At 40.4% G+C, this 14,179-nt stretch overlaps 1 protein-coding gene across 1 annotated transcript in view; it reads right to left on the minus strand.

Annotated features, from left to right (window-relative positions):
- Slc35f1 (solute carrier family 35 member F1) overlaps nt 1-14,179 on the minus strand; it is a 408,594-nt gene that overhangs the window by 19,179 nt on the left and 375,236 nt on the right. Inside the window, exon 7 of the mRNA XM_060373138.1 lies at nt 13,570-13,724. Within this exon, the coding sequence (XP_060229121.1) occupies nt 13,570-13,724 (155 nt within the window). The remainder of the gene's footprint in view (nt 1-13,569; nt 13,725-14,179) is intronic.

Consider the following 14,179-nt stretch of genomic DNA (forward strand, 5'->3'; position numbering starts at 1 on the left):
AATTAAGGGATAACAATTCAGAGAAGTGCTGCTACTCACTACTTGAGCTGGTGATTCATTGGTAGAAGTTTTAGTTCCAGGAGAAGCAAGCTCTCTCCGGGAATTGAACAATGATCACACTGAACTGGAAACTGAGATTGTCACACGGCTCTTTTGTGCTGCTTTTGAATCAACAGGAAAGGAAAGGAGCTGGCTGGCTGAGTGACTGATCCTGATTGCTGTGAAACCTGAACACGGGGGTGAGATGGAGTTCTCCTGGAATATGGATCACTGTAGACACCATGTTAATCCTGTGTCTAAAGTCAACGAACAGCTACAACAATCTTATCTGTGCAGGACTCCAGTGACTCAGCCGTTTCTGGAATGATAGCTGCAGCTGCCTAAAGGTTGGAGAGGATGACCTTCTGAGGAATGATACGCCCGTAGAAGCTGAATAGGAACAGATTCGCACTCAGAGCTCTAGGGCAGTACACAGCTCCCTTGAACCTAAGCTTCAGTAACTAAAATTCAGTTTAGACTCCTGGCATCCAAACTGTGAGAGAATTAAATTTCTGTTGTTTTAAGGCACCATATTTGTGGTGGTCTATTTCAGTGGCTGTGTGAAATGAAAAGGGTTGGTAATTAGTCATTCACTCAACTATTGAGCATTAACTTTGAGCTAAGGCCCTGGATAGTATCTACACACTCATATGTATAATAAGCACAGTTGAGTTCCTACTGTGTCATATGCTTGGAAATGATGGTAAGTAAGGTGCGTATAACACTAGTTTCCACAGACTGAAAATAAATTTTAGTGATTGATTTGTAATATAGGGAACTGTTAAGAATGACCAGATGACCCCTGCTCAGACATAGCCTATGGTAGCTCAGTATCCAAGTGGGTTCCCTAGTAAGGGGACAGGAATTGTTTCTGACATGAACTCATGAGCATCCCTTCCCCCCTGAGGGAGGAGTAGCATTGCTAGGCCACAGATAAGGACATTGCAACCATCCTGAAGATACCTGATAAGCTAGGGCCAGATGGAAGGAGAAGAGGACACCCCCTCTCAGTAGACCCAGAAGGGGGCAGGGAGGAGATGGGGGGGAGGATTGGGAGGGAAAGAGGGAGAGGGCTACAGCTGGGATACAAGTTAATGTATAAAATTATTTAAAAATAAAAAAAAAGAAAATTTCTTTTGGTCCCTAAAAAAAAAAAAAAAAAGACCAGACGGGTATCCTTGGTAGGATCTAGAGGAAGAACACTCAGACAGATGGACATTGAGAAAAAAATTCCCAGGGATCACAGGGCCTATGCAGGTCAAGAACCTAAGGACATCCAGTGTTGTTCATGTCTGATACTTGATGGTGACTCAGACAGGTGTTTGTACTATACACATTCTCATCGTTAACAACTCATACACAAGTTATTATTATATCTTCTTTTCTAAGAGTAAGACTTAGAAAAAAACTAAGAGAAAGCATGCAATAATGTGGGGTGGATGCTGGAGCCAGAGGCAGGGGCAATATTCAGAAGCCAGTTGAGCATTTACGTTTTACTCAAAACGCAACGAGAAAGAAGTATCACTAGGTGCTTGCAGATGGACATAATCTAACCTGTAATTGAAACGGATCACTCCGGTTGCTTCAGAAAGGAAGATGAACTATAGAAAGGAAGAGGTAGGACAAGGAAGATCAAGATAGGAGTATGTGTTCCAGATGAGTGTTGTGGTTAGGACTCATGGTGGCAGGAGAAGAAGAGAATCCATTTTAGAGGACGGCAGATGAAATGTGGGAGAGAAAAAAGGAGGAAGTTAGTATTCAATATCAATTACCTAGTAAATATGATTCTGTGCATGTGAGCATGTGTGCATGTAAGCATGTGTGTGTGTCTGTGAGCATGCATGCATAGGTGCGTGTGCACGGGTGCGTGTGTCTGAGGGCCAGAGGAAAACCTTAGGTGATATTATTCGGAGCTATCCCCCATTCATTTATTTATTTATCTATCTATCTATCTATCTATCTATCTATCTATCTATCTATCTATCTATCTATTTATTTATTGAGACAGGGTCTCTCACTGGCCAAGAACTCACCAAGTAGTAGTCTCTGCCTGTGTGTCTGCCAGTGCTAAGATTTCAAGTGTTTGCCAGCACTTCCGGCTTCTATGACATACGCTCTTTGGACTGAACTCAGGTCCTCATGCTTTCAAGGCAAGAACTTTGCAGACTGAACCTCTCAAGGCCAAGTGTGATTCTTTAGTGCATTTTCCATGGTGTATCTATTCTCCTATACAACATGTTATTTCTTCAATAATGAGGATTTACATTTATTTTCCATATTGCTACCATAAGCTGTGTGTTGTTCAGGGTATAATTTCTACCTATATTTATTCCATATAGTTCTTGCATTATTTAATCCATCTCTCTACTGTAGCCTGAAGATGTGTTAGGAAAATGGCATTCAGAAAAGAACAACAAAGGTTTCTAAATTAGGCACGCAAATCTTGGCAAACAAAACTGTGGTCAACCTCCTCCAAAATATTTCTTGTATACTGTCTCATTTAGTTGGGGAAGACAAGTTCACTGGAGCACAGATAAGTGCCCCGATGCTGAGGAGGCGGCACATGTTGGAAGGTTTAGCAGTGACAAGTGACATAGTTCCTGTAGACCCTGACTCTTGGCTAAAGTCTGTTCTCACCCATCTACTTGGCATCTAACTACTGAGTGGACTGTGGTACAAAGTCGCTTTTTCTTTATTCTTTGTGTTCAAGCTTGTAGGTGCAATACACAATGACATTGAAAAGTGGGAGGACTCAACTTTCATTTAACATCTGTATGAATTATTGATAAACAAGGAAGGCATTCTTCCTCAGTTCATAGAAATGAGCACGACTGAAGAGATACTGTGACGATGGCTAGAGTAGCAGATCTCTTGACAAAGTGACACACAGCCTCCGTCAGCCACACTGGGATTCTTTATTTCTGCTCTTTTCTGTGTCTGATAGTAGCAGGAAGGACAGGAGAATGAGATAAATGGATGAGTGATTTATGAGTAAAGAAAATTTTGGTGTGAAGCTGTCAAGGAACAAATTACATTGTGGTTTTAATAGATATTTTATTTCTAAATAGCACTTTGGATCCTGATACATAGCTGTTATCTATTAAACAATCCTAAGTTTCAAATTTTAAATTTCAGAGTACAGTCATGTACAGGCTCTGGATGCAGAAACTTGTATTAGTTTAATAAAATCTTACAAGTCCATAATTATTGAATTGCATAGCCCTGTAAAATCTTTGAAAACTCTGGAGTACTGTAATAATGGGAGACACTGACTAACACTGACATAATTGTTACCTTTTAAATTAAACTTTGGAACTATTATAAAAATAGAATTACTTAATTTCTTAAGACTAAAATTCAAGTGGAATTATGTGTTTTACCACTACTAGTGCTAGACATTTTTTCTCTCAGGATCTATAGGTATCTTCTATATTTGAAATCCATGAACAATATATACATAACCATCTGGTTTCTGTCTGTCTGTCTGTCTCTCTCTCTCTCTCTGTGTGTGTGTGTGTGTGTGTGTGAGAGAGAGAGAGAGAGAGAGAGAGAGAGAGAGATGGAACGACAATGCATGTAAAAAGGGTCTTTGCGGCTGAATTTAGCCTATGCATATAATGCTCTCTCTTTTTCTGGACAAGTTAATATGTTCATGTGATTATCTCCTGATATCACAGCTCCCGGACTACACTAGAAGGATTACTTCAGTCTAGAATGCTCTCCCTGTCTCTGTATGCCCTGGCTTCCCCTGACAGTTCATTATCTCATGTAAGATATGGCTTCTGTGTTCAGTGCGGCTGATTCACATCAGTTCTTCTTCATTCCTTTACATAAAATGAAAACCCATAAATGATTAAACTGGAGGCATCCCTCTCCTTATTATAAAGCAACGTCCCTTAGATGCTGCAAAGAATTCTAATACAGGGAAGGCATTCTATGTGTTCCAAAATAGGGTGAAAATAATTTCAAATAGCTTTGAAAAGAGACCTGCACATTGGGAATACAAGGCACTCTGTAACATCTTGTTCATGATTTTTATTTTTTAGAGACCTTATTAAGAACACCCCCCCCCCACTTTTTCTTTTCAGGGGATATATGTGGGTCTTGATGCCGAAGGCATGTAACATCTAATAACTCCTCAAAATTATTCTCCTAAACTAGGTACTACCATCAGTTTATTTATTTATTTATTTCTAATGGGGAAACTAACACTAAGAGAAGTAACTTCTGCTCAAGGCTATAGAAACGTCGCCAAATCCCAAAGTTCTCTGTTTCTGTGTTTTGAAACATGTCACTGGGCTTATCTCAAACCCTGTAGTCCTTCTGCTTCCCAAGTACTTACTTGGCTTGCAGTCACCATGTCTAGTAACACACCAGAGACTCTTACCCAGAGATCTTTGGTCTAATGCAGAGAAGTCTGTGACCTGAATGGGAAACCTTGACCTTCATTCTCATTGTTGTCAAGCTAACATTTAACTTTTACTTTAAACATTGATGTAAGGAACATTTTACAACATTTTTAGCAGTATTTGAGATTTTTTCCCCACTGGTAAAATAGTGATATGTTCATATGACAGATCTCTTCAATAATTACTTCTTCTCATCACTACTTTGACATGGAAACCTTTATTAGATCTTCATCTAATGAACTGGATCCTACCAACAGCTTGAATCTTGTACTTCATACATTATTATATCAGCACATTTTTAAAATAGTTCAGCAAGTGCATTAGTATACAGCTTTAACCTCAGCACTTGGGAAGCAGAGGCAGGCAGATCTCTGTGAGTTCATGCCAACCTGGTCTTCATGGTCTGTACCTACCCCTGTCTTGAAATAATAATAAACAATATTTTGATAGCTTTAATACAGTTGTAGTCTATTTGTCTTATTTAGGAATCTTAAAAACATTGGGAAAGGAAGTCATTGGGCATCTTAGAATCCCAGATGGATACACTGTACAAAATAGATAGGAGTTTTCCAGTAGGTAGCAGAGATGGAACTTACTACCAGCCTCAGGCTTGTGACTGCCGTTCTGGCTGACCATGGTCTTCATTCATGTTTTGATGGGCATGCTTTCAGATGTGTGCATATAGACATAGACACATGCTCGTGTAAGGGGATGTGTAAGTATGCCAACACCGTTGTTTCTAAGTAAAGAGATCAGAAGAGAGCAAGCCTCAATGAAAAGCCAGTCCAAAAAATAAATAAACAAATAAACAAAAACAAAAACTGAAATCAACCGAACAAGGACAAGGATAAAACTGAATACCATACACTTGGACAAGGTGGGGGCGTCGAGAAGATTCTACCATGAGTCATCACTATGAGTACCATAGTACTCACTATAGAAGGTACTGAGGAAAGGAGGTGCTGGTTCACTTTATTTGTTTATTTGTGGAGAGACGTGATGCAGTGGTGATAATGCAAACTTAAGGAAAGTGAAGACACCTCCACAAAAATGGAAATTTCTGAGCTCCTTTCTCTGCTCTTTGGGAAAGTATGCTATCACTGGGGCTCCCATTCATCATATGGGCTCTGTGGGAAACTGGGAAAACAGCTCAAAGCAAAAGAAGTTATTCTTCTAAAATGTGACAGGCAATATGCTGTGGTTTTGTTTTAACCATTTATGTTGGAGCCAATATTTGTTTTTGTTTTCAAATAAAGATACTATGGTTTCTGTGAACTTGGCTTATTAATATTCTAGTCCATAGGAACTAAATCTTTACAGGTTTGATGTGAAAATTAGGCATCTTAGTGTGTGGGGTAGAGGCAGACCATGCACTTTGGTGATAGCTTATCCCCTGCATCCTCTCCAGGGACAATTGACTGTTTATTATTTGTGATGTGCAATTGCAAAAATATGCAAGCTTTTTATTGTATTCCATTGACAGTACCTCTACCCTGGCTGTTTTCCCTCACAGTTTGTTCTGATGTGACAAATTTGAAATAGCTTTGTGGTGTGGAGTTTATAATAGACTCATGTAGAAGGAACTTTGACCTCTGTGTCATTCTGGGAATGGTTTACAATTTGTCCACAACTTTTCTATTCCTTCCAGAATAATTGAAAAATAAAAAAAAAATTAATGTGGTAGAAAGTGTATGCTTGTTCACTAAACCTACTTTTTTTTTCTTGTTACATAAATGGCTTGGCTATATTTCTCAACTTCCCTGTGGCTATGGGAATGAGTTCTGACCAATAGAATGGGGAGGAGGTAATAGACGTGATATGCACAGCTATACACGTCATCAATTTATCTCACAAGAGACACCCACTGAAGGCCTATCCCAGATATCAATAAACTTCCTATGTCTACTAAGTATTTTTTTTTACTATTTAGAATATACGGGTGTTTTGTGTGCATATACATTTGTGTACCATGCAGTGTCTCCAGCAGCCAGAACATGGCATTGGATCTCCTGGGATTGGAGTTACCGACAGTCATGAGCTGCCACGTGGATGTTGGGGATTATTAAATCTGGGTCCAGTGAAAGACCAAGTCTATTGACCACTGAGAGATTTTCCAGCACCTACATGGCAAATAAAATCAACCTGGTGTTTGCACACAAAAGAGCATGGATGGTATATAGAGAGGCCAGGTCCGTGCCTCTGTAGGGCTTTTATTTGTACAAGCAGGTATGTGATAATTTTTGATCCTCTCACTAGAGGATGACTGAGGATGGACAAAGCCTGGGCCCCTGAGTGGCTGCATGTGAGCAGTGAAACCCAATGCTTAAAGGCAACGATGCTCAACCCTACTCATCCCAGAAGAATGAAGTCTGAGGACAGGCTGTGCTGAGGGCTACTGGGCATGGGAAAGCCAAGTTACAATGTTCAGTCTATGACCTCAGTGATTCATGTCAAATGCTTTTGGTCTGGGATAAGAATTCCTTCAGTTCTTTCCTCACCTGATATGGTCTAAAAGTACCAAAGACCATCAATTAAAAGCTAAGAATTAATTTTTAAATCTCACATTCTCAACTTACATTTGGTCATGAGGAGCTTAAAATTCATTACTTTTTACTTCCTTTTCTCTCTCTTTGTGTCTTCTTTTCTTCTTTCTTTTTTCTTCTCTTGTATAATTTTTTTTTTTTTGCAAAAGGAAATATAATGGAATGCTTATGAAGGTATTTTTGTAAGTATGATGTGAAGAGTTGGTGTCGTGCTTACCAGTTGTCATGGGGAGAGGCTCCTTGCCCTGGCTTTTTAAAGTACAAGCACATTACTGAAATTGCTCCCTGCCACAGAGGATCAACAAGGGTTGCACAGCACAGGGTTCCAACCGATGTCTAATGAAAAATTCCACTCTTAATGAAAGGGTCTCATCACAGCAAACGGTCTGGCACGGGCGCTCAGATGCTAAGAACATTTGAATGTTGCTGGCCCTTTCAAGTTTGTGGGGCTTGGAATCTCATCTTTTCCATTAATCTGCCTGGGGATTTTCAGTGCTCCTGTCAGCTCTGTAAAGAAGAAGGCAAGGGACAAAGCAGCGGCTGCCCGTTGCAAGCACAGGATAAATATTTGTGGGATGAAGCTGTTTTAAATTTAAAGCGTGACAATATATCATTATAATGAATCATGTTCAGAGTTATTAAATTTTTCATGCCAGATCTCGTACAATAACAGTAACACAGAATGGGAAGCTGACATGTGGACTGGAACACTAGTGGCAGAAGGGAGTTTCAGGATGTCACAGAGCCCAGTGGCTGACCTTGAGGGATCTAACCTTGGGTATCAGCATAAGCAGTTATTGAGAAACCTTTATGATTGCTTTATAAATCCTGGGGAACATAGGATAAATTATCTCGAATAAAGATAAGACAAAAATAATCTGACTGTTTCCTAATGAAAACAGAAGAAATTCTATAACATGGACACTAACCACATTGCATAGAAGAGTTGAAGTCATTTTCTTGGACAAATAATTTTAAAAGCTATCTTTCATCTGTTGTGTTTGGATGATAAGAGCATTTGGTATAAAAGTAAAGTTTTATGGTACCCTTATAATTCTAGGATACTACTCTGCAAACAGGGTCACTTGTAGCTTCCTGATGTTCTGTGTGAAGAGCCATATGAGCTGATAACCTAAGTGGGGTACTTGAGGGGGACTAAAAGAGTTTACAGTGTTAATTTTTCTCTATCAATTTCTAGGATTTATTATATAAACTGAAAAGTCAGTACTTTCTTGTGAAATTCCTCTAAATATTAATTGCTGCTGGCCAGTGGCAATTGAAAGTGTAACAGAGAATTGTGGCAATATTAATAATCCTTGAAATGGTTACAGACAGTTGTGGAAGTCACTTTCTCGTTTAAATGCCAGACAGAGATAAATATTCCCCACATTTGATGTGGCTACTATTTTGCTCAAGAATTTTCTGCACACAACCGCATACAGTTTCATTTTAATAACCTTCAAATGCTTTGTGTTTCTGGTTTACTCCTGAAAATCTATTTAAGAAAGGAAGGGATGAAGGAATGCAGTTGAAAATTACATCCCCTACCAAATCTAGCATAGTGCCTTGCACCTAGTAGATTTCAATAAATATATGTTAAATGGAAAAAAAAAAGAAAATTACTGATATAACACGTCTTCATTTGTTATATGTGAGAGCCCAGGCTTGGCTTTTCAAACATGAGCTAAGTTAGCAAGAACTCATAACAAATTGTTAAGAGCCATATCTAGTTATACAATTTTAAAAACCAATAGTAAAAACTAATGGAACAAGACAAGTTTTACTAAGTCTGAGTTATGCATTTAATGGGAGAAGCCTATGTTCATTGGCCACTGCTGAACATAGGCTTCCAATTTAGTCTTCTGAAAAATTGCATATGGCAAAATCTCATCTTGAAATCTAGAGAGAAAAAGTATCCATCCCCAAAGAACTTAAAGACTAAATGCAAGCCACGCTTTGCATGTAAGCTCCTCTGATTCTTTGCCACATCTTATTGTTCAACTGTTCAATCCATGCCTTACACATTAGACACTAAAGGAATCCTTTCCTTCCATTCTAGTCTCTCTTCACATGAAGTACTAATTTCATTATTTAAAGAGCATATTATCAGGACACTGGAACAGCTCTGTAAAGTCAGTTAAGAGATTCTACCACTGGAGTACAAGGTGTCTGAGATGAAATGTGTACCTTCATTGTCCAGACATGGATTCTGAGCAGGGCATCACCATGCCCCGCTGGCCCGGCGAGGCTTTCTGTTTGTCTCCTGTGACTATTAATAGTTCTTCCGTGGCAGCCAGAACAATGTGCTCCCTAACAATGTATTCTAATTCATGAAATCCCTAAATATGTTGCTTAGCACGACAAAAAGGGACTCTGCAGATCGCATTAACTTAACGATTTCATAACAGGGAGATTGTCTTGGGTCATTGGATACGCTTATTATAATCTAGAAGTCTCTAATAGGAAAACAGGGCTAACAGATTTGAAGATGCTATACCCTGACTTGGAAGATGGGGGAAGGGGACAGAAGATAAGGGGGATACAGGCAGTCTTCCCTTAGATGCTGGAAAGGAAACAACATAGCCACCCAAATGTGACTGTAGCTCAGTGAGCTTGCCAACTTTCAGAACTAGAAGTTGCTAAACCTCCAGTAAGCCACTGGGCTTGTGGTTAAGTTATTATAGCAGCAATTTTCAATTTCTAAAGTATGCTGTTTACACAACACATACAGAGCCTGTAATATGAAGCTCTGACCTTGAAAAGCCAGGACTATCAAATTGAAAAGTTTCTATGTCAGTCTCTTCTTCGGTCTGGTTTTAGGGGACTCTGAGGCTTAGTAAGGCTTTTTTCCTGGCCTTTCGATGGGTTGCTACAGATTTACTGTTCTGGATTCAATAATGCTGTCGGGAAATAAAGAACAGAAACACAGAGCCACTTTCCAAAGTCGTAAATGCAGAGATTGCATGAGCCCCATTCCATCCAGATAGTCTCATTTAAAATCAAGACACTTGCTTTCCAGCAGGAATGGCTTTACTGTCCAGTCAGCACCAAGACAGAGATTAGCTGTGGGCTAATGGGAAGGAGAAAGAATGGATTTTATCCCCTGAGGATATAAAGTACGAAAAAGCGAATAGTGAATGTTGGGCAGGAGAGCCTCATTTAGTCATTTAGTTCTGCGTGGGTAAGCACACACATCTGTGAGAAAGTTGCCTTTCCTCGCCACTTACGGACATTTATAACCACAGCAGAAGGTGGTATAAACGCATCACGATGGAGTGAGAGGATAAAGTCTAACTGCAGGCAGTAGTCAAAACTGACGGGGTCTCGGAGGCCACTGGTCTAATCTCCAGCTCCGAAGCACGAGGCCCTCTACAGTCCTTCTCTCATATACATGTCTCTTCTGCAGTGCTGGGCACTGGTTGCTAGCATGATCAATTCCACTTTTGGAATGATTACTTTCTGACACTGTTCCTATTTAACAGTAATCCTTTTATTGGCCCCTCTTGGTCCTCGCTCTGTTTTCTCGTTGCCACTGTGTAGTAAGTCTGAACCAGGGGTTTAACGACAGGTGAGCAGTGGAATGCACTGACAGATTTTGAAGCATTAGATGCACAGAATGCCTGGAAGTGTGAGACTGCAAACTGACTATACACCAGAATTCTGAAAACTCTTCCCATGGACCCATAGGTGAGAATTACTGGCTTGCATCCACTTTTTATTGTTACAAAATCCTCACCTGAATTGAATATTCTCTTCTTTAGCTGTGGCTCTCAACTCTTTTTTTTTTTTTTTTTTTTTTAGAGCAGAAATAATGAAACAATTTGAAGCTATTACTAGTAGCACGAGGGAAGGAACCCATAGAAGGCATTCATTCAAAGAAGGCTCTGAGGCTCAAAGCAGTAGTGGGATTGCTTGATTTTTTTTCCCCACAATTAGATTAGCCTCTTTACCAACAGACAAACTTGACATCATCAAAAGTCTATTTTGTTACTCAAATGCCATAGGAAAAAATCAAACAAACAATAAGACAACAACCAAAAGGGAGAAATATTTGTAAGCCATGTATCTGATAAGGGTCCTATATTCAGAACATGCCAGAAACTATTATCATTCAATAATAAAAACAGAAACAATGCAAAATGTATGTGAGCATCTTGGGATATGGCTCCATGGGTGCAATGTTTGCTTGCCTTGCACGCATGAAGGCCTGGGTTCATTCCCCAGTGCCAGCTATTGTAGCACACACATGTGGTCCCAGCACGTGGTGGGTAGAGACAGGAGGATCAGAAGTTTAAAGTAATCTTCAACTGCAAAGTAACTCTGAGGTCAGCACAGGCTACATGACAGCTTGTCTCAAAATAAATAAATAAATGAATAAATGAACGAGTGAACAAATAAATAAATAAAATAAGATAAAAACAAGAGAGTTAAACAGATATTGTTCCAAAGTAGATATATGAAATATAAGCAGCTTTTTCTCCTAATATTTCCACAAAACATACATATTTTTACTTTATTACCATGACTATTTTTTGCCTTTATAAAATTTACTAACATCTTTGCCTCAATTTTAAATTGCTCAAATTCAGAGAGCACTGGACTCACGGGCAGTCAGTTAACAAGGCAAATCCTAGATATGTCTACAGATTCTGATTTTTGAGACTCTGGAGGATGGTCAATGGGTCTGTATTTTAGCAGCTTCATAGGATGAGAGCAGACTTTCAAGAACTTTGTGTTAAGGGATGCTGGTAGCTGGAATGGTTCTGGACTGTCTAAAACATGACCTTCGTCCTCACTCAGAGCAATGGCTTTAGTCATTCCCAAACAGATGGCGAAGAGAGTCTTCTGATTTAGAAGCCAATGAAACTGTTATATAATTGATAACTAGAGCATCAGTTACAAGGTGAACTGATAGGAACTGAGCTCATGCTAAGGAGTAGAACAGACTGGTTTAGAGTGGACCAGATGGTTAGCTGTAGGGGAGAAAGGTGGCCATCCTCCTGTAGTGGCCAGACCATGGCCAAGTGGTCTCAAAGACTCTGGAAAATAACTGGGTTTTGAGGGAATGTGGCTCTCCTAACACTATGGTCAGGGACAACTGGAGAGGAATGTGATTTTACCCCAGTGAGGACTTGGGTGATCTCAGGACACAGGAATTGCAGGATTCAGACAGAAGGAGTTATAAAAAACATTGTCCAGTCTTAGGACTATCTGCTAATGTTCCCTAAGACCCAGTACTGGCGATACTGACTGATGCGCTCCACTGGTGGGGCATAGTGTCTTCATTTGCTGTTTCTTCTTCTTCCTCGTCGTTGTTGTCATCGTCGTCGTCGTCTTCTATTTGTTCTTTGTCTATTTTGGACACTCTGTGCTTGACATTCTACATGTGGCCACACTGCGTCATATTCCCCACTGATCCTTACCTCATAGGATTACTGAAGAATACAAAGTGAAGGAATACAAAGTGGGTTTCTTCTCATATGTCACACTATTAATGGATGCAGCAAGCACGATGTTAAGAGGAACAGCAGGGGGCCTTGGCATGTCACACTCCATTAGTCACAGCTGCCCCTCTGAAGATGTGTGTGGGGTCTTCGTTGTGTTATGAATGACAAATGTCCCCCACAGGCATACGTATTTGAGGACTTGGTCTCCAGGTGGTGCTCTTTGGGAAGGTTATGGAATGATTAGGAGGTGGCACCTTGCTGGAGGAAGTATATCACTGGGGGTGAGCTTTGAGGGTTTGCTAGACTGGACCCATTTCCTCTTTCACTCTGTGTCTTCTCTGTGCAATGGAAAGTGATCGTTTTGCTTCCTGAACGCCAGACCTGCCTCATGCTTCTGCTGCCAAGCCTCCCTTCCTATGAATGGACTGGATTCTCTCTGACGTATAAGCTAAAATATACCTTTCACCTTATCCCAAAGTTGGTTTTTGTCAAGCTGTTTTACGACAACAGAAAAACAAGCATTGCAGTCTCACCTTTGAAGGGACAGCCATCTTTGGAGGGATCATTTTTTTTTTCCCTCTTTTCTGGGGCTGATACTTTGACTACAAATGCTTGGCACAAGTCTTTTCTTTCTTCTACCAACCCCCTGGATTTTAGCTAAGAAACTTTCTTGAGGACACACAATATCCTTTTCCTCACTCATGTTTGCTATAGAACACCTGCAAATCGGGACTGCCCGGATTACATCACTTCTCCAAACAGAATACAATCTACCAAAGGTTTCCGCAAACTATGTTTTGTGGCTACGGCTTGGAACTTTCTGACGTAAGGTGGGAAAAGCATGGCTCCTAGGCTAAACTGTCTCCCATTGCTAAAGATCTTGTCTCCCCACGGCTGTGGCTTACCTTTTGTTGTCAATTGTCCCTAGTCACTGATCTCTCAGGACAAAATGCTACCTTTATTTGTGTTTGAAATATGAATATTCAAATCGTGGGATCTCCACCCGCAGCTGACTTCCCACTCACTACATAAAATCAGGACCCTACCCCACTCCGAACCCTGTAACACTCCCACTAGCACTTGATGTTCCCATAAACTGTCATTGCCACAGCAAACACTGACTCAGCTTACCTTGTAGTGGAAGAGAAACAGTCCGCAGAAGAGGCTGTACAGATCTGCTGTGAGAAGAGAAAGGTTGACCGAGGTGGCGCTTGTTTTCTTTATGACAACTGGCATAAAGCTGTAGAGACCGAACATGCAGGCACTGAAGCCCACATAGAGCAGCCCTGGGGAGCAAAGAGAACACAGTGTCAGGGCCTCCTCGGGGCATCTTCAGCAGCTTGGAGGATAAAGGGAAGGTGCCCATCATCCACGACTCACTAAAGATTTTCTTTTTTTCTTTCACTGCATTAAGTGGTCTTGAATATTTATTGGCTGGTACACAGATAAAACACAAAATGGAAACTTAAATTTTGTGTGTGGAAAAGGCATATTGAGCTTCTTCCCACAGAGCTGACATTTTGCTGTTTCTGGAAAAGGTGTTTCTTGGTGGTTCTCTCTCACTTTCTGTCTCTCTGTGTGTATATGTGTGCACAAAGACATGCACATACAAACACATTCATGTGCCTGTGGCGACTGGGAGAAAGCATAAGACCCCCTGGAGTTGGAGATGAAGGCCATTTGAGCCACTCAGTATGTGTGTGGAGCATCAAATTCAGGTCCTCAGCAAGAACAGCAATGT

The sequence above is a fragment of the Meriones unguiculatus genome, chromosome 20 (genome assembly GCF_030254825.1).
Source record: "Meriones unguiculatus strain TT.TT164.6M chromosome 20, Bangor_MerUng_6.1, whole genome shotgun sequence".
NCBI lineage: Eukaryota > Metazoa > Chordata > Mammalia > Rodentia > Muridae > Meriones > Meriones unguiculatus.